Source organism: Gymnoscopelus microlampas (genome assembly GCF_963454915.1).
Source record: "Gymnoscopelus microlampas genome assembly, chromosome: 21".
Lineage (NCBI taxonomy): Eukaryota > Metazoa > Chordata > Actinopteri > Myctophiformes > Myctophidae > Gymnoscopelus > Gymnoscopelus microlampas.
In genome coordinates this window covers 22,795,464-22,817,660 of record NC_139958.1, presented here as the reverse complement: position 1 = coordinate 22,817,660, position 22,197 = coordinate 22,795,464, and the positions used below count along the sequence as shown (strand labels likewise).

Sequence of the window (22,197 nt, the reverse complement as noted above, 5' to 3'; positions counted from 1 at the left end):
TTTGATATACCAATACTTTTGTACTTTTACTGAAGTACGTTTTGAATTTAATTTCCTACAGTATTTCTATATTGCAGTATTGATACTTGTTTGAGTAATTTTTCCACCGCTGTGTGTGTGTGTGTGTGTGTGTGTGTGTGTGTGTGTGTGTGTGTGTGTGTGTGTGTGTGTGTGTGTGTGTGTGTGTGTGTGTGTGTGTGTGTGTGTGTGTGTGTGTGTGTGTGTGTGCCTGCGTGCGTGCGTGCGTGCGTCTCTGTGTGTGTGTGTGTGTGTGTGTGTGTGTGTGTGTGTGTGTGTGTGTGTGTGTGTGTGTGTGTGCGTGCAATGCATCCCCCCATACACACACATGGGGGGATGCATATTGGAGGAGAGCGTGTTGCTTTGGAAGCGCGCAGGCAGGCAGTGCCAAAAATGAGACAGTAGCTAGACTAAACTGAGCAGACGGCTGGAACTCTACCTGCACTGAGATTTCATGAGAGGGGAAACGAAGATCCCCTTGAAGAAAAACCTGCTCTAGCCAACACGATAATATTGATAAACGATTTGTCTTTTCTTTTCTTTTTTGTAACAGAAGAGAATCAGTCAGCAGACCTCTATTTTTTTTTTCGAGTTGAATTATAAGGTTCGGTTTTTCTGGCGCGTTCTGATAAGAGAAGATGTAGAAACGGGAAAGAAAAGTGAAACAGACAGAAGACTGTGTCGGAAATAGATGATTTAATTAGCAAGGATCCAATTAGGATCAAAAGGGGGAGATATCACTCTCAAGGGTGCAAGGATTTTTGCAAACAAGATATTTTTCTTTCTTTATAGTCTATATAGGATAGATATTTTGTTCAAGTAATTTGTAAAAGGCTTATACGAGCGCTGGCGAAGTAGCATCTGTATCATCATCATGAGTAATTGGCTACAGCTTTGAAAGTGCAATTTTAGGGATAAAAAAGTAAAAAAGTTAGAGTTCAATCAAACAGCAATTAATCAGATATTGAGCCATGCAGCAGCCTATTATTTTGTTAGTTGTCAGGTAGGTTCACGGTGGTTTCACCAATATTTGTAACCTATTAAAGTGAAGCAAAATACAAGCCAGTCAACAATTCAACGTTGGGGAAAATCCCTTATGCGATCGTTAGAGATTTGACCAACAAGAAGGACTTGTAGGTAAAAGTCGACCACAGAACTCGGGGAGCTGTATGTATGAAGATCTGGACACTCTTGTTGGGTTTCCCTCGCAGAGATGCCAGTGCGTGCTGTGACCACCAGGTTCATGTACAAGGGACTGTGCACTATTCCAGATGTCCTCACATACCGGCCCCCAGTTGTCCTACCAGAAGATGAGGTAGAAGGTGAGTAAACCTACTGCACTGGTTGGTTCCCAAACTTTTTAGCTCGAGACGACGAGACCCAAAAGAGAAATTTGATGTCTGCCGCGAGGACCCAAGCTAGTGAAAATAGCAGATCGGCTATTCTCACTACTTCTTAAACATTTGTTTTCTAATTTATGGGATTTATTAGATTTCTATATTTATTTGTTCAAAAATCATATAATCTCTTTATAATCCATGACATTTTTTTTTGCATTTTTGCGAATCTTTTGGGAAAATAAAAAAATATTTAGAAATAATAATAATTAAATCGAGATGTAGGCTATGAAACAAAAAAATAAAGGGGTGTTTGCTCGTGACCCCCCAAAAATTGTCCGCGATCCACAAATGGGTCCCGACCCACTGTTTGAGAAACAGTGGCCTACTGTACCCACACACGAGTAGACGTTTTTGTGGGGAAAATATGAGCCTAATTGTGGTCGCGCACCTGTTAGTCAAGAGCAGACTGCAATCAATATGCCAGGACCTTGGAGCATTAAGCATTGTTCTTTCATTAACCTACAGTCAGCAGCCACTTGATAACATGGTTATGCAGTTATTAGTGGATGGAAGTGAAATGTTGTTTAAACACCTTTGGGAGAGAACAGACAATATATAATTAATATTACACATCATTTATATTTTGTTCATTGGCTTTGAAAATCATTAAGGTAACATTGAGAAGACAGGCAGCCTACTCTCTTTAATTGATAACCTTGCCTAAATCATAAAGCCTATAGGCTAAAGTCTAAAATCAAAGGAATCTCTCATTCATATGTAGGTCTACTGTAAGAGATTAATATTTCCCTTCTGCATATATATAGATTAGCCTATTAGTCATTTAAACATTCATCATAACATTTTGCAAACCTCAATTGAATTGAAAACATTTGACACATTATACTTTGATTCCTGGCTATATGTGTACACAATACACATGACACCATTTAATTTGTTTTATCTAAAGAATATTAGATGTGGTTGACAAGAGAAACGTTTGAAGATTCAGGGAGAAATGCTGTCATTATGGAACAATGTGACAATCCAGAATTTGAATTGTGCCTAATCTGAGGCTTCTTTAAAACGAGTGATTAAAAATTCCCAAATGAGGTGATCAAATTAATCTTGAGTCATAATGAAAATACATTTGCTATACTTTCAACTTTTGTTTAAAAAGATGAGAGTCATGCATTGTAACATTTACATGTCTAAAAGTTCACTGTATGTCAAGTAACCTATTAACATACTATTGCAATATTTTCTACACATATACCTCACAAAATATGAAGACATTATCAGGCGCAGGAGCAGACCATGTCAAATAAATGAGAAGATTCCATTTTTCTTCCTTCCCTTTGAAGGTCGCCTAGGTCCGCAAATGGCCTCTATAATTGTTCAGTGCCATTCATTTGGCATTGAAGATCCATTATCTCCAATAAAAACATGAATCTAGGTCTAATTGAATGGTTGACTATGGATAAGCAGCAGGATTCATGTCAAATGGCCAGAGACTAATGGAATTCTTACAAAATTGAAAGCCAACAATATTCATATTTAAAACAAAATATGTTTTTAAACAGGGAAGTGTTGCTGAGCCCCTTTAATCAGTGCTTCTCTACACACTAACATATTGGAATTCACACCACAGCAACAAGGGTCCTCTACTGGCTGCATTTGAGTCTGCTAGAGTACCTGCATATTAACTGTTTACTCTTCTGAAGCCATCCAGTTTTGACATTCGAATCAGTGAGAATCCATATAAGGTCACCTCAGTAACGTTTATGTCGCTGCCCCTGTTCAGAAACATTCTACATGCGTATGTAGGCCCTACTTGAGTAAATCTTGGGCTTTCACTGGTCTGTGCAGTTCGCTGGGTAGCCTACTGTACTGTTATCATGTCTATAGGACTACAGTGTATAAAACTTGCACTCTGGACCAGAAGCTGGTACCTTGATTATAATCTGATATTTTTCTCTCAGGTCTCACATAAATGTTCAAATTATGTTGAACATAACTTTTCAGAAAAACAGTTATTCATACTGTACTTAAAGTGGTATTTCCCTTTAAAACACCTCTGGGGTAATTTTTACACCTACTTGGGCTTTTGAGTGCACCCCAGACAGTTTAATTGTTTGATTCAATATTTTATATTCGTTTTATCAGACTTACCTCCCTCCTATAAACCCATTGAATTTCAAACATTTTAACGTTAGACTTATTGAAAACACACAAAAATGTAATTAATTTCATTTTTAATCTTTTCCCTAATAAAAAAAGAAAATCACAAAAAAAAAAGGAATTGGACAAAACATGGCCCCCTCTCACATTAGTAGGACAATATCAGTCACCAGAACCAGGGACGGCTATTCCAACCCTAATACAAATTGAGTTTGAAGTCTTGCCACTCTGTAAAATTATTATATATAGACCAAACCTTTTGTTATTTAGATCCAGATTTTGTTGACATCTTTATGGAGAAAATATTGATAGTGAAGAGTATTATGAAGTTGATTAGTTTTAATCTTTAATCTACTCTTAAACTTTAATCTTTTAGTTATTGTATTGAGAGACCCTGCATAGTAAACACTTATATTCAGTCAGTATCGGTCAATATAATTAATACAGGTACCAGCTTATTATGGAAGATGAGAGTATGCTTTCAGTGATTGACCAACTGGATAGGCCTAGGGATTAGTTATGAGATAGCAAGCTTCACCAGTGCTGCAGAAAGAACATACAGTACTTTGCTAGGGTTTTCTGAATAATTAGAGGATGTTCTCATACTCCTTTTGTTATTGTTTTTTGATCATTATGTATCCAAGGAACTTCAACGTGACAACGACGAATCAATTACTCAGTTGTCAACACAATTGAGTTGTTGATCAATCAATCTACATTCTAACACTCTTAACTTTGTGTAGTGTCAGGTTGTTGGTGGCACACTGTGATAGTTTTCAGATATGATGCCCACCATTGTGATAACATCCAGAAACTTAAGCTAATTCATGGGCAGGTGGCAGAGGAAACAGTTAAGTTAGTGTACTGTTTAGTGTTCTGAGAGTAGAGGAGTCAGAGGAATATCAAGGGAAAATGCAGACCAATGCCATCTGCTGGTTGCGTTAAAAACATTCTTGAATCACCATTAATAAGGTCTACCTATCATTTCGGATCAGCAGAATATCTTGTGGCACCATATGACTGTTTATGCAATTAAACTACAGCCACAGTGCTGTTTTATCGTCACCAGTCAAAGAAAAAAGAAAACAGAACAGTAAACTAGAAAAAGATGGTGTGATTTGCTTTTTTGATCCGATCAGAATATTTAAGTCATCTGATGGATTCAAGCATTCTGAAACACTTTGTAGGTTGTCACAGTGATGTCATCTACATAACAGTCATTGGACAAAATCACAAAAGTTAGATTTCTGTCAATTAATCATTTACACTGACATAAGGTGTCAATATAACGGAACATGGTGCAACATAACACTTTGTGATGTACAACCTCCAATGTGAATTAGATCTGCTTCATTGTTAACCCATTAAGACCGGGAAAGCATCTGTCATTTTAGATTGCAGATATACAAGCTTGTAGATCTGCTATTTTTGAAAAATCATGAACATTTTGGCAAATCTTTGAATATATAAATATATTTTAAAGCAAAGATTTGTAACTCAAATCTTTGCTCCCTGGAACTAAATATTTTGAGATCGGGGTCCGTGGCCAAATACATATCATTTTGGGGGTCCTTGACATGAAAAAGTTTGAGAACCACTGATATTATAGCAATATAAGTGTTTCAGAAAACAATTAGGATTTAGAAGACATTTGCAGAATCTGCCTCAGGGCCAGGGGGTGAGCCGACAAATGTCCCTTGTCGTGGTGGTGAGTACAACAAAGGGACCCAGGTTAACAAACTACCTATCAGTTATCCACTCACACATTGCGCATGCTCATCAACAGGCATACTTGGAGCAGATACAGAGAAATTATAGGATCTAGTAGAGAGGTGGAGAAAATAGAGCTGAAATCTAGAAACAGGATAGTGGTATAGAAGCATGAGGTGTCCAGATGTTCAAGGACACAATGCAGCAAGTATGTCTGACCAACATCTTCTGACTGATTTACTTAACTGGTAAATGAAGTATTTATATGGCACCTTTTATCTACAGCACTTTACAATGTGCATTACATTAACTCATTCACACACCGACAGTGGGGGATCCATGCAAGGCACCGACCTGCTCATTGGGAGCAGTCAGGGGTTCAGTGTCTTGCTCAAGGAGGACACTTTGACACAAACCCAGGGGGAGTCTGGGATCGAACCCAGAATCTTATGATTCCCAAGCGCAGCCGCAGTACCTCCTGAGCCACTGCCACCCTAATACTTGACATGTTTTTTTTAACCCATTAAGACCTGAGATACGATTCTACAAATGTCTTCTAAATCCCAACAGTTTTCTGAAAAAACTGTTTCCATATCATACAGTGCTCAAACTTTTCCTGTCAAGGACCCCCAAAATATATTTAGGCAGACCCCCATCTCAAAATATTTGAAGCAAGAAGCAAAGATTTTAGTTAAAAATGTTCACTTAAAAAATATATATACATTCAAAGATTTGCACAAATGTTCACGATTTTTCAAAAATAGCAGATCTATCAGCTCATAGGGCGGCACTCGGCGCCACGCTATGAGCTTGTATATCTGGTATTTAATAGCCAAAGAAATCTTAAAATAACACAGATGCGTTCCCAGATAGAAGGGATTGTGCCAGTGGGTCAAAGGTCTTCATTATGTCTGTGATGTCATTGCCTGCGGTCAATAACAGAGGTAATCCTCTCTTTTGTCTTCCTTGGGCACATGGACAATTTGAGGCAGGTTGAGCCTTTGCTTGGGGCCACAGAGTGACAGATGACATAGATGAGAACCCAGTCACCTGGTTTATTCAGTGTCTTATGGCCTTGTTAATTCCTGCAGCTTTCCTGCAGTTTTATCTTTGTAAGAGTTTAAAGTACTTGTGTGTTCCTCAGTGATGGGGAAAGCCGCAGTAAATTAATGTCTGGCTAGTTTCACATAGCCAGATGATGAACAAATAATATCACTGACTGACTGTCCCATTATGAAGGACTGTTTTATATGTCACCAGACGTGTCGGTAGGCGGATATCTCTGATATCGACTAATGTCTGGCAAACTGTGTTCTCAGAAGTATCGGAAGAGTGTTTAAGGGTTGATGGATTACTGCTTATAGCCAAGAGTTTGGTGTTTTTTTTTAAGATACTTGTTTGGGGGGCCTTTTCTGCCTTTATTGATAGGAAAGTAGGCTGACAGGAAATGGAGAGCGAGATGGGGGGGTGACACTCAGCAAAGGTTGTCGGAATCGGGAGTTGAGCCCGCAACGCGCTGTCAGGCCGGTTTACCAGCCTATGATGTGCGCCTGGACCGTCAGGCCAGCAGGCACCCCAAGAGTTTGGTGTTGAGGACATATGGCATCTACAGTGTTCACTGCCTAATGAGATCATTTACGAGGTTTGAGAACAGAGTGAATACGAGGGTTTCTGAAATTTGTGAAGTGACTGCCAGACTGGATCAACTTTAATCCTGTGGTTTTGCTTGGCAACTAAAATCACTGTTGAGCTCCTTCTGTCTTAACAAAACTCATATTTTTGGCTTCTCCTGTAGGCTTGCTGTTAGCTCTTCAGCTGACTCTGGGCTCTCCCTCTGTGCTGATAAGTTCAGACAGTTTTAATTTATGCTTGAACCATCTGGAAGCATGCATGGTTAGAATACCCTAAGGTTCTCAGGGAAATGGATCTTTGAAAAAGGAGTAAAAGTGTTCTAATGTGTTGCCATTGGGCACATAACCGGTCATTAATATGTGGGTAATTAAGTGCTGAAGTTGCAGTGATGGCTTGCAAACTTGCATTGCTTTAAACAACCTTTGTACAGATCCAAGTGTGCAGGTGCTGTTTTCGCCACTAAAAAGTATTTTAAAGCTCTAACAACTCAGTTTAGCCTCAAACTGGGTATGAGAAGTGTTTTTTTTTATTGCAGAACTGGGATATTTGATTTCAAGAGAACTATGGAATTAAATATAGCATCTCAGTGATTGATTTGTTTTAATTATTGTTTCTATTAACTGCAAGAAATTGATAAAGAGCCAAGAAAGACACCTTTTATAAAGAAAGCCCCATGCTCCATGGACATCAAATCAAACTTAAATTTAGCTTTATCTTTGGTATTGGAAAGCAATAGCAGATGCTGTTTTGATTTATTCCACACACATGGTTTCATACATTTTAATTACATTGGGTGAATATATTCAGCTAACAAAACCTCATCTTTCTAAAGCTAACAAAAGCTATGACCATAACCATGATTATTATCACCCTCATTAACCATCATTATTGCATAATCCGTATATTGACTAATACAGACAATTACAATTTATGCATTTAGCAGACACTCTTATCCAGAGGAAGTGCAAGTGTGATCGGGATAAGCAGAGTAAGAATGAACTCTATCTAGTAAACAAGGTAATAGTCATATAGAGTTGCAGAGAGAACCAGAGAGTGCCTCATAGAAACTATAGGATGCCAGGTCTGTTTAAACAACATGCTATTTAAAGAACATGCATACCATTTGTGGTCAGAAAGAACAAATCTAAGTACCAAAACATGAGATCAAGTGAACACGATATACCGTATATCTGCATAGTAAACTAGCATCAATCGAACCAGAAGGCATTACAAGGAGAGAGACGTGCTAGGGGGTGAGGTGGAGTCTTCAGACTACGGTGGAAAAGTGGGAGTGAGTTCTGACTGCAATCATGGGGAGTTTATTCCAGTTTGGGAGCCAGTAGGGAGAAGAGTCTAGGACGTGTGGAGCATTGCCCAGGGTGATTTACGGAAGGCTCAGACAGCATTCCTGTGTTAGTCAGTGGTTCTCAGACTGTGGGTGAGGACCCCCAGGGGGGTCCGCACAATGCGCACATGACAGTAAAGTGAATCATTTACATTTTTAATACCAAAAAAGAAGAAGAAATGAAATGAAAAAAGACCTGCATCAAAAGTAATCAACAAACTAGACTATATAACTGGTCAAACATTGACCATATTGTCAAATAATATAAGAAAGAGGCAAAACATTTTGAAAATAGCTGATCTACAAGCTCACAACGTAGATCGGTTATTTTCACAATTACTATCTGTGGAACCGAGTCAAACTAAATGTAATGCCTCAACTCCTACAATTACAAGTGCTTGTCAGGGTGGGGGGTCCCCAGTTCAAATCTGATTATTTTATGGTGTCGCGGCCAGAAAAGGTTGAGAACCACTGATCCAAGTGAGCACGGGAAGGGTTGTAGGTTGGATCATGTCTTGGAGGTACTGTATGTCTCAAACCTCTCAATATATTATATAACTCCCTATGTAGAGTTGTACTGAGGTGTCCATACAGAACACACCACTGTTCGTATAGTTCGCTTGATTGGCTGCAGCCTAAGGCAAGAAGGCAACTTTACTGGTACCTATTCATTTTTAAATGTGTTCACTTTAACTGTCCTTCTTACTTGAAACAGTCTCTGGAACCATATACATCGCCATACCCAAGAAATACACAACATCCCTATTTTACTGTTCCCAAAAGAATATTTTCTGAAGTTGGACGCAGGTCATTCCACTACAAAGCTCCATTTGACTGGAACAATCTTCCTCTTTCTCTCAGATCTGTTACCTCTCTTGGCCGCTTCAGGACTTTCTTGTATTCACATCTCAAAACTATCTGTTCATGCTTTTAACCCTGCTTGCACTTACGTTTATTTCTGACTTTGATACAGGTCATAGTACTGTATTCTCGATGTCTTTGTTTAAAATGAGTTGAGGGCTGGGGGTGTGGGGGTGAGAGGGTGAGCAAGCTAATTGTATCTGTGCATGTGTGTATTGTGTACTTGTATTGTATGTAATGTTCTACGTATGTGCATAGGACCCCCTCTAAAATGAGATGCTGCATCTCAAGGGGCTATCCTCTCAATACATTTTGACCAAATTCTGACCAAGTATGGGCCTTTGGTTGCCTTGTACACTAACACCAGTGTTTTATACTGGGTGCAGGAAGCAAACGGAAGCCATTGAAGGGAACGGAACACAGGGGACACTCAAACCATCATGAGTTATTGCTAGTAATTGGTATCATAGAACAGAATTTTCGTATAGACTACATGATTCACTGCCAGATTATTCTGATTCTTTTTAACCTTATTTGACTACACTAATTCAGCATATCAACCAGACATTGATGAATGCATATTTTTTCTAACCCTTTATAGTATTTTCCCCAGTATTAATAGCCCCCACTGCTGCAATAGTTAGGATTGATAAATGCAGAGGACAAATTTCACATATATATCCCAAAGAAGTAGGGACTAAATTATCATTATTATATTACTTATAGATTTAATCAAAATATGAATTCTGAGTATGTTCCATAAACACACACACACACACACACACACACACACACACACACACACACACACACACACACACACACACACACACACACACACACACACACACACACACCTGACATACAGTCCACCTGATAATCCCATATGATTTCTTCAAGCAAACCACAACTGATAAAGCAATGCCAGGAATCGTAAACAGCCAGATGTTGTTATGGTAAATGTGTTGAAATAGATAAGACTTGTGACTGTAGCATAGAACATTGACTTCCTGGCAGTGACATCCATCTGATTTTCTGTCCCCATTTCTCACTACGTCACTGACAGAGGCTGTGAACGCTGAACAGTATTTATAGATCACAGCATGCTGGAGAATTCCCCAGTCATCAGGCATTGTAGTGGCATGTAGATCATCCACCACTTTGTATGCAAAGCTTGCGGCAAGGTTCACTTTCAAATAGTGGGTTTGCTGTAGCATTGTACAATTGAAACACATGTAAGGAGATTTGGTACAACTTATCTTTTAACTTTTCTATCTTTGGTTCTAAACTTGTTCTGTCATTGACTTTGGTAAGATCATGTTCATTGACTTTTAGAATAGTTCCATGTAACCCTGTAAGCCCACCCTAAGAAATAATATACAGAAAATTCCACTTTGAAATATGGGTTCTTTTTGCCAAGATGTAAAGAAATTAAATAATAATAAATTGGTCATATATGGGATATATGTTTTGTATAGTTTTTGATACATTGGGTATTAGCAATTTATTGATAACATGTATATATATATTTTTTTTAAACAAAATCACACCCTTTTCATATCATTTTGGAGCTTTTCAAAGGGTTTGGTTTATTTTCTTTTCCAAACAGAAACCTTTTTAGACTGCATCGTGGTATGTAACAACAATACAGTTTCTGTCCTTGTTCAGGCATCAGTGGACTTTACAAAATATTTGTCCTCCCTATACCCTTTAGTTTTCACTTAGCCACGTCTAGGCCATAGCTGATTATCAAAAAGATCAGGTTTCATTCGGCCAAAAACAAAAAAATATAATGTCAACTGAGGGGTTTACAGCTGCGTTACTCATAGACCTGCTGTATCATATTTGATACAAACATTCCTGAGCGATTTTCAATAAAATAAGATATAACATTTTAAAATAAGTAACAACATAACTGTTCATTTCACCATAACTTCTCCAAAATTAGAAATGATGTCCCTTCAAAACAATATGCAGGGCACTAAGTACAGGCAGCCATCTTGGATCATCCCATCTAAAGCCCTCAAAAGGCATGCAGAGCACAGGTATCCACCAGGGGGCAGAAGACATGTAGCAAATCACATACAATGGGGTTTTCAGTAGTATTTAAGTATTTATCATATTGATGACCTAGAGGGCTCAGACTGAATGTATCACATATGATGCAAATGGCGTTTTAGGGATAATCTTCTGTTTGACTAATATATTACAATGTGATAAGCTTGAGTCAGAAGAATAAGAGTGCATAATGAATTAGGATTTTTCCACATATCCCATTCAGACAGAAATATTTCTGGCATCCTTTGAGCAGTTAAGGACTGAGCTCAGTAATGGAATCTTTACCCACTGAGTGACTAACCTGCCTCCACCCAGAGAGCAGTGTAAGTGATAAATCACACATTAGCAACTACAGAGTTAAGGTCGTAACACACGGCAAGCGGTTCACGCGGGCGTTACCGCTCGGATCAGCGGGCATCGTGCCGCGATCATTGTCGTTTTGTCCTCCTGCGCGGTGCGGAGAAAACAAAGCTCACCACAATCCAGCTCTTGCCACGCGCGCGAAGATTTCACGGGACTGCGCCCGCTCGCCTCACCGCCCCTTCTCCGCGCGTCCCAAATAATCGCCCGCCTCTCATTGAAGATGAATTACATAGGCGCGTTGGCCGCTTGCCGTGTGAAAGGACCTTTAGTTTAACTCAGAGTGTAAAAATGGGCCTTTAGGTTTTCTGTGTATATATCGCCTTCCAAGTGTGTTATCAGGGTTTCAGCGCATCACAATGCTTTATATTCTACTTCAGACTGACCTAGACAGTTATTTGATTTGTCCAACTGGAGATATGTACATTGCCTCCCGCACCTTATACTGTATGAGCCAATTAATTGAATGGACTCCTTCATTAATTGTTACACGTATCCTTGTTGATCACAAGCCATAATTTTACAAAGTTTTGAATGGATTTTTTTACACGCAATCCACGGTTTCATTTTTAGGCCATGGATAACATGTGAGTTGATACCCGGTGTTGACATTTATCCTGTAATATAATGTATAATACAAAGGCACCTCACTGGCTTTCAAAGGAAGGCAGTAAATTCATGGGCAGTCAAGAGGGATAGGGTGATTGATGAACAGGCATCTTTTTGACCTAAGAGAAGCTGAACAATTCAAAGTGTAATCTCTGTGTGCTGTGCATGTCGTGTGTAGTGTACCCTAAATTTTGACTGGGTGTAAGAATAATTGTTTTCTCCAGCTCCAGCTTTATTCCGGGGATTTTATAACCTTTACCTCAAGAACAAAGTCGTGAGATGGAAAATGGCCTACACAATAAAAACCCTCAGTGTTCATTTATGTTCAAATGTGACCATATGGGTCCATTGAGTTAGATTTGTACACTCTCAGAGTTAAATTCACACTCAAGATTTTGCAGTCTAGATGATGTCAGACAGATAAAGGAAATGAGTCAAAAAATGGAAATGGCAGCATTTTTCTTTGCAGACAGTTATCAGGAGCCTGCTTTAAAAAACTGCATACACTATACAATTCATCACATTGTCTTTCTTTAATGAAATGAATGAATAGAATAGAGCAAAAATAAAGGTTGCATAATTGTTTGCCCATTATGTGCATAGGAGGGTACTGTATCTATGCTGTAGTGTGTATGCTCTCACCTTGGGACAATAGTTGAAACATCTTAGAAGAATGAGGCTTTTATTCTCAAAAAAGAAACACGATAATGTCACAGCATTGTACATTTACAGATTGGTGCTCAGTTTTAGAACAGATTTTATTTATAATTTTACGGCATAACGGTAAAGAATTTAAATCACCTAAGATGTTGACGAAAGGTGTGTAGGACAAAAAGAAGGTCCAAATGCACACAATGAGAAAGGTCTCGCGCGCTGTCTAGAACCTGCAATAATGTTGTTTACCAAACATCGTTTCGGTCCTTAGACCTTCATGTCTTCATGAAGGTGTACAAGGACTGAAACGTTGTTTGGTAAATAACGTTTTGTGTAAGTCCTAGACAAGGCATAAAGGTTCAAATGAAACCCATAGAAGCCAAGAAAACCTTTTATTTTTTTAATGTTGGTGTTTAAGTTATTAGATTTTTTGAATTACTTAAACTACATCAACTAAATGCATACATATATATATACTAAACAAAAACAAAACCAAGCTGTAGTTTAAGATTGATGCTCTAGCTACTCACCACCACCATTATGCTACAATGATTCTGTCATTGTAGCATAATAGTGGTGGGGCTCAAAAGGACATTGAAGATAGGACACTAATTAAACCATAACCAATAGTCTAAAAGGATGAGAGCATAATACATTGCAAATAACACTGGAGTCTATTCCATTACCCACGACACTAAGAGAAGCTTTTTCCACAGTCAACCAAAGAACATGTCATCATAAGTAAGAAAATAGGAGTTGATGCAACATGTAAATGGAACACAAAAATGTTCAATCTTACTCTTTGGTCAGTGACAAACAATAGGGAGGTCATTTCTCTTAGTTTTTCAATCTGTAGCAAGCAGAGCTTAGAAATTGCCAGGTCAGTGTGATCTCATCTCTGTTAAATCTAATTGGATGTCTGACAGACACAAATAAAACATGGACATGTAAGAAGTAAGGGAGGAGAGGGAGGAGGATTCACTGTGACGTTGCTTTGAGATGATGAATGTAAGACAAAGGTGCTAACCTGACAGCAGATCAAACACTCCAAAGCAAACAGCTCTGTGCGAGTGTGCTGAAGATAAACACACATCAATAATGAAGAATAAACAAACATCTGTAAGCCAGTCTGCTTTCCAGAAAACATTTGGTACCATTATTCTATTGAACACTATTGATAACTTGTCATGGAATTGTTGGTCAATATTTGACATTGAATAATTGCAAAATTCATAAAATGGGCATGTTTATTTTGTTTCGGTCTGTAAAAAATGAAAAGAAAATGCGAATGAAAGACTTTCTTGTGATAGCATTCTGGTCAAAGAATGAATGGGAAAACATTATGCAAGATAAGACTAGGGACAGGGACCCTTAAGGAGCACTACACCCATTTTCAGTCGTATCTTCATATAGTGTAATTAATCATCACTAATGCTCAATGCTCATTATAAGATGGCACCATTTCTGTCTATTCGCACCGTGTGTCATATCATAGGTAGGCTGTCTGGACAGTTCAGAAACATGCCTACTGTACCAATGACATCATCGATGGGGATTTGAAGCCTTTCTCTTACTGTAAAGATAGCAAATAGAATCTATGTTTGAAATCTTGTTTGAAATGAACAAACCTGCCTACCGATGATGTCACTTGTAGGCAGGTTTCTGAACTGTCCACAGCCCTCCTCTGAGACACAGAAATGGTGCAATAATGACCAATTAAGGACCAATTATATGAAGATAGGTTGAAAATGGATGAAGTGCTCCTGGGCCTGGAGGTCCATAAGAGAGGGGAGACTGGGGAGACTGGAGCCCAAGACATCCTGTTCACCTATCCCCTTTGTGCTATTGTGCTTATCAGGGTCCCCACACATTTTTAGCAATGAATTTCCAAAACTTTTCCAAAACTTTTCCAGAATATTTAGCCCAATTTCCAGGCCTATATAACAATCATTCGGCGCAATAATGTGTCTCTTACTCCTATGTAGAATGCCCAAAGATAGGCAGTGTAGCAAAAATAAAGTTTGAGACATACATTAGGCTGCCGTCACACAGCCCGTTCGGCGAAAAACTACTTATGTTACATATTTCGTGTAATATTATTCATGTTTATGAAAATGTTTTGTTTTAACAAAATCAATAGCCAAAAACAATGCATAGCCAAATATTTTTCCAGGACCCTTGATAAATTCCAGGACCTTTGATGATGTTTGATCAATTTCAAACCTTTTCCAGTACTGGATTTTTTATTTTTTTATTTCAAAATATTTCCAGGAATTTCATGACCGTGGGGACCCTGGCTTATACAAATCTGAAATCATATAGACCGTGGGAAGAACAATCGGCACAATGTCTTGGCTGCAGTGCTTGAGATATCCAAAGCTGGATGCTACAGATAAGGCACAAAAAGCGTATGCCCGGAACTCAACACAGTTTGACTCCTGTGTAGAGTCCTTTCTAAGCACTGCTTCTGAGGTGCCTGCACACAGAGGTTTTAGGTGCGTCAGGCAGCGACTGTCCTTTCAGATGGGAACACACAAGGTTTCTGGAGGTGTAACTGCAAAAAATAAAAGACAAGAGGGCTGCTATGCAACAGTAAATGTCACGGAGGAACCACCTGCTCCAATAAGTAGGTTATGAGATTACGATACAGCCAGGGCATGCCTGCCTTGTTACAACCAACAAAATAAACACTCCTCCTCCCTTTTTTCTGAAATTCACTAACCCGACAGCGATTTAGCAAAACCACTGATTTCTCAAATTCACTGTAATATATACCTGTACATGTTGAATAAACAATGGGGGGGATGATTACGCTGAATAGGGAACAATATCAGGAGGACAGGTTGGGAAGCGATAAGGTGACATCTGATAGACAGGTGGGAAGTATATGATGAGACCAGAGATAGGGAGGTAGACTGTGACAATATCGCAAGCAATACAGTAAATCCCAAGAATGTGATATTCTGATAACACATCTATTCAGGATGCACAACTAAAAGTATTTTCTGATAGCCAACTCTATATGTTCACCATGAACAGCATGGATGATTTATTTGATATTGCTTAAACAATGAGACTTCCAGACTTCAGAGGGCTCCATCAAATGAAAGAGTATAAGAACAGACCTTTATCGTCCATACATTGAGCTTGAGCTTTTAGGTTCTGTGTCTGATTGGTGATAGTCAGGCATGAGTGGGGCCTGATCATCCAATTCACTATTTTGAATTGGCGGCAGAGATCATTGGGAAAGGAGACCATTTCACCCACATTTGGCCGTAAAATATCTTTGCGAATGGTAATCTCTTTTTGGGCAGCAGCATACACAGAGGGAGAGAAAAGTAGAGTGAGGCAGAATGTGTGTGTGTGTGTGTGTGTGTGTGTGTGTGTGTGTGTGTGTGTGTGTGTGTGTGTGTGTGTGTGTGTGTGTGTGTGTGTGTGTGTGTGTGTGTGTGTGTGTGTGTGTGTGTGTGTGTGTGTGTGTGTGTGTGTGTGTGAGAGAGAGACTTGCAGGCACCTCACAAACACACTTATTTGACTTAACTCACTCATTTCTGCTAAAAGAACATCACGATTGATAAGATGTCAAGATGGCAGTCATCCTTTTATTTGTAATGGCGGATGTCACTCCTGTAGTGAGTGTGCCCCATAATGATCTGGGTCTAATATGACACAACAAAAACAGGAAGATATTCATCTACTGGCAGAGTGAAAGGAGTCAATCGCCTATTTATATATATTTTTTTTTTGCAGGTTTCCCCATGTTTACAAAACTAGCATATATGGGCTAATTTTGATGGGAAAGAGGCATAATAAAAAGATGTATAAGAATCCTTAATGCATTATGGTAAGGAGAGTTTTTCCTCTCATGCAGGTGCAGATCAATTCCATCAGCTGACCATTAGTTAGTAAGGACAAGACATCTTGGTGTGTTCACAATCTACAACTATCACATTTTTGTTAACTTAACCTAAATCATTTTAATAAAATAACATAACATTACTGTCAAGTTGCCAAAAACGATTAGTACTGAAAAGGTATTAACATGAAGTGTAATGGATATAATGTTGTACACATATTTTGTTTGATTCTGACCTTGAGCAGCTTATAATATGTTTAAGCATATTATTATATTATGTTTAACAGAAACAATATCTGGGAAGTGTTTGAAGGAAATAAATAATATACTGTAGCATAAGCATAAGTTTGACCTGCTGGCCAATGGCTACCCACCCTAGAGCCTGGTTCTATGGGTTTGTCTTTCCACCATCACTAAAGGGTGCTTGTCTGGGGTGGGGAGGAATAACATCGATCTCTGCTCTATACGTAACGTGTCTTGAGAAACTTGTTATTTGGTACTATAATAAAATGTAACTGACCTAAACATTAAATCATTACAGTGTCTTATATATGTAAATTCTTTAACTAAGACCGGGAACGCATCTGTGTCATTTTCAGATTTCTTTGGGTATTTTTTGAAAAATCGTGAAAATTTGTGCAGATCTTTGAATGTATATATTTTTTAAAGTGAACATTTGTAACTCAAATCTTTGCTTCTGTGGATTCTACAAATATATCTTAAATCGGCATTGGTATTTTAATATTATAATGTATGATCATGTGAGTTTAAACGCCAATTTTAAATCCAGTATTCTACACATTATCAATTTAAACGATTCTAGAGTGCAAGCAAGGCTTTAGTTAGATCAGAACAGAATAATCTGTCAGATCTAATAATAAGAATAGTAGTAGCATAATATGAAAAACAAGATACTGCTGAAGTTGACATAGAGGAACTTTTTTGAGTATCCCTATCTACATCAAACTGAGGTTCTGTGCCTTTGATGTGCAACTGCACTTTTTAGCATTTCAAACAGAATTCTCGACTGCAAGCGGCCTAATGGCAATATGTTTACAGAGTATTTCCCAAAGGTTATTATACTGTCTGCTTCTACTGCTCTCCTACCAGAGTTATTGCATCTTTCCACAGAGATCCGTGAGGCATTCAAAGTGTTTGATCGGGATGGGAATGGCTTCATCTCAAAGCAGGAGTTGGGGGTGGCCATGCGCTCACTGGGCTACATGCCCAATGAGGTGGAGCTGGAGGTCATTATCCAAAGACTTGACATGGATGGTGAGGCTGTCTTTTCTCACAAGTTTTTCCAGACTCAGCAATCACATGTATTTTGCACTCACACATGCACACAGCACAGAGTTCATGACTTTAACCACTTTCACCCTGGCGTCCCTATTTTGGCCATGTCATGATACGCAAACATTTTGAAATAGATAAATATTGTAAATAAAATAAAAAGGCTATTTCTTTTGAAAATAGCAGATCTAAAAGCTTGAGCGAGCGTGTGATGTGATGTTGTACATGCGGTTCACTGGTTCAGAGATCCATGACTCTGTTTTGATCCCCTCTTCATCATCGGTGGGGATATATTTTATCCTTACTTCTGGTGAGACTGAATTAAATACATTTCCTTTAGGGTAATGTAAACTGTCTGATGTGTGATTTTGTTTATATTTGATAATACCACAATTTAACAATTTAATACAAAATTAACTTAACCACATTAACCCTGGCATCCCTATTTTGGGCAAAGTAAATAAATGTCCGTCTCCGTCTTCTATTTTGGGCAAAGTAAATAAATGTCTGTCTCCGTCCACCCCCCCCCCCCCTCCCCTCCCAAACTAGAAAAAAATGTGTGAACCCTGTGTACTGTATCTGTGTAAAGTAAAACTGTTCTCCAGTATCCAAGTCATGCAATAATGTGTGTATATCTCTGCCTGCATGTTCAGGTGATGGCCAGGTTGACTTTGAAGAATTTGTTACATTGCTTGGGCCAAAACTCTCTTCTGCTGGAATGCCTGATAAATTCCATGGAGCAGACTTTGATTCTGTGTTTTGGAAGGTATAATTACATCCTTTCCAGCACATTCATTTCAATCAGGTCTGCACAGTAAAATCCTGAGTGACAGTTTAACCCAGTGAGTGCAAAAATGGACCCTTACCAAAGCTGGTGCCGATCAAACAGATGGACCTTCTTGGGTCCATTTTTACACTATCAGAGTTACACAAACTCAGGTTTTCACTGTGTAGCTCTTTCCATTATCAGTTAATTAGGACTTTCTGTTTCTTCTTCTGAGTGAGATGATTTTCCTTTAGGGCCTTTATGCTGTTTTGTGATAATGACCCAGCCATTCTAATTAAAATTATTATGCAAACATGACAGAAGCAAACCAGTCATTCAAGCAAGGGAGTAATTCCAGGGTGGTTATGACATTATGCATCATATTCTAAATTGCTTTCCTGAGTTTCCCTAAGAAAAAAACGTTCTCCTCTATAGCCATGGGAGACTGCAATAGCATTACAATAATTAATAAACACGGTTTAACAACGGTATGTTGAAGAGAAATTTATGACCACTTTCCACACTCAATTCTACCAGACAGACTTCACAAAATGTAATTTATTTCAACAAGTGTGTTTGCTGAAAATGAAGATGTAGTCATGAGTCATGACCTGCTGCATAGTGTAGTTGCAGACATGAATTGGTGTGGGAGCTCAGAGAGCTTACATCCTGTGTTCAAATGCATTAAGACCATTCTGGTGGTATTGGATGTTTACCCTATTGACTATTATGAGTCACAGTATTCTTTATTGCCTACAATTTGTAAAATGTAAGTGTAATTGCCAACTTTAATAAGGTGATAAACTCGACGTAAAATGATTTGCTTATATATGGCAAATATGTATTATTAATAGTTCATATGTTATTCATATATTATTAACATTGAATAATTACTATTTTTCGGCTCGACTTTCCATCATACCACGCTTTCAACTGCTTTGGAAAACTATCGACAGTAATGTAGAGAGTAGTTGATTTATTGTTAGTCAATGGGCAAAACGTGCAATACCAGATTTTGTACTTGGTTGATATGGTCTATATCTGTGTTTTCTGTTCTCTTCAGTGTGACATGCAGAAATTAACAGTGGATGAACTGAAGAGGCTGCTTTATGACACCTTCTGTGACCACCTCACTATGAAAGATATTGAGAACATCATTATGACAGAAGAGAGCCACATGAACAGTCCAGATTTCCATGTGGATATTGATAGTATGTCTTAAATCTACGTTTTCTGTATTTATATATAATATAATTAAGATAGTGTGTGTGTGTGTGTGTGTGTGTGTGTGTGTGTGTGTGTGTGTGTGTGTGTGTGTGTGTGTGTGTGTGTGTGTGTGTGTGTGTGTGTGTGTGTGTGTGTGTGTGTGTGTGTGTATGTGTGAGTGAGTGAGTGAGTGAGTGAGTGAGTGAGTGAGTGAGTGAGTGCGTGCGTGCATGTTTGTGTGTGTATCTATACCTTGACCTGAACAGTCCAGATTTCCATGTGGATATTGATAATATGGCTTGTATATTTATGTATTTATATATAATATAATTAAGATATTGTGTATGTGTGCGTGCGTGCCTGCCTGCCTGCCTGCCTGCCTGCCTGCCTGCGTGTTTGTGTGTATATACAGTACAGTATACTCCGTATATACACACACACATATAATGGACAAGAAGTACTGCTCAACTCTCAAATGGTGTGGACTGCAGACTTGCAAAGAAAAGAATCCCAAGGCACTCCGTCTTTGATGAAAAGAAAATATAGGATTTATTTTGAGCGAGGCTAGAAATTATGGGTCTGTCTCTCCAGACAGACCCTTATGAAGACCTTCTAGGTCGATACGCGTTGGTCATAATTTGTTGCCTTGCTCAAAATAAATCCTATATTTTTTTTTCATCAAAGACGGAGTGCCTTGGATTTATTTTCTTTGCAAGTCTGCAGTCCACACCATTTGGGAGTAAAGCAGTACTTCTTTGAAACCCCTTTTTTGTTCATATGTTCCTACCTGTATCACCAAAGAGCACCTATCTATCTACCTATCTATCAGAGCCACTGACTGATCCCTGCAGCGCTTCTTTTTTCTCTTTTTAAAATGTATGTAATGGAATTTGAACATCTACAAGCTCGCAACACATCATGTTATGAGCTTCTAGTTTAGCTATTTTTAAAATACATTAGAATTATTTTGTGGTTAAGTGGCTAAGTGGCTCAGTGGTTAACTAATGTTGCCCTGTCAATGCTGATATATTTCCTTAAATCTCTCCACAGCAAGCCCAACACAACAGGTGAAACACACATGTGTCCGGAAAAGCCTGATTTGTGCCTTCGCCATTGCATTTATCATCAGCGTAATGCTCATCGCAGCTAATCAGATGCTGCGCAGAGGTATGAAGTAAAGAAGAGGGCCTCAATTCACTTTCAGCCTTGTAACAAGAGGATAGGAGGAAGATTGAAAAGCAAACCTGAACCAAAACATCATGCTCTTTTTGCTTTTAGATGTTGTAGATGTTTTACCAACCTGTCTGACCTGAGATTCAGCTGGTTCACGACAACGACCAATCACTATGAGTTGTTCCCTCTAAAATGGACACATAAATGTAGTCTACACGAATCTACATGGACCAACATGCATGGTGTATTATAGAAGAAAGAAAGAAACAGGACGTTTTGATTCAAGGGCTGTAAAGTATCTAAAATAGAAATCTTGTACTGTCATAGCAGCAGTAATATATCTTTCTCAGAAATTAGATAGTACCTTAAGGCTATATAAGAGAAAAGGTTATCAGTGTATGTCATTTATTAGAAGGCATTGTGTTATCATTATTTTAAATGATGAATGAAGTATTCAATGTGGTTTGATATTAACAATCTGATATCTGGGAGACACTCTAAAGGTGTTAATAAACATGAACTGACATCCTTTGATATTCAAGCAATTGAATATATTACGATTTCTTTATGTTTTTACGTTTCAGACAATAATTTGGCACAGATACATCAATATGCACATAGACAGTAGTAGTAGTAATAATAGTAATAATAATAATGCATTTTATTATTATTGTTATTATAGTTATATTAATAATTTGTCTAGGATCTGTTCTCAGTTCATAGACAAGGTTGTGGACTGTGGAGTGCCTGGTAGCTCAGCCAGTTAGTGCATCCTTATGAGTTGTGAGGACCCCGAATCAAATCCACCTCCCATCATGTCAAGCATATCTCCCCTCTCTTTTCCCTAGGTTTCCTGTCGCTCTACATTCTACTATCAGCATAACAAATTAACAATAAAAGCATAGTAAGATAAAAGCATAAAAATGACACAGGTCATTTCAAGACTTCCACCCCAACATACATTTTCACAGAGTATGTTTAATTTTCCATAGAACTATGGGAAGAATTGTTTTTTCTTCCAAAATATTCAAGTGGTCCAGTTTAAAGAGGTGTGATCAAAGTAGAGCAAGTAAGAAAGTGACAAGAAAGATGAAAGAGAGATTGGAATTATACTGCATTACACAGGCCAAACTTGTGA

General features: G+C 38.4%; 1 protein-coding gene across 1 annotated transcript; it reads left to right on the top strand.

Moving 5' to 3' along the window:
• Nucleotides 1–1,231: 1,231 nt before the first annotated feature.
• Nucleotides 1,232–21,064, top strand: cabp7b (calcium binding protein 7b; the record flags this gene model as incomplete). Its single annotated transcript, XM_084046763.1, has 5 exons — nucleotides 1,232–1,340; nucleotides 17,753–17,896; nucleotides 18,568–18,680; nucleotides 19,744–19,891; nucleotides 20,937–21,064. The coding sequence occupies 5 exons, from the start codon at nucleotides 1,232–1,234 to the stop codon at nucleotides 21,062–21,064; spliced, it is 642 nt and encodes a 213-aa protein (XP_083902889.1).
• Nucleotides 21,065–22,197: the final 1,133 nt, after the last annotated feature.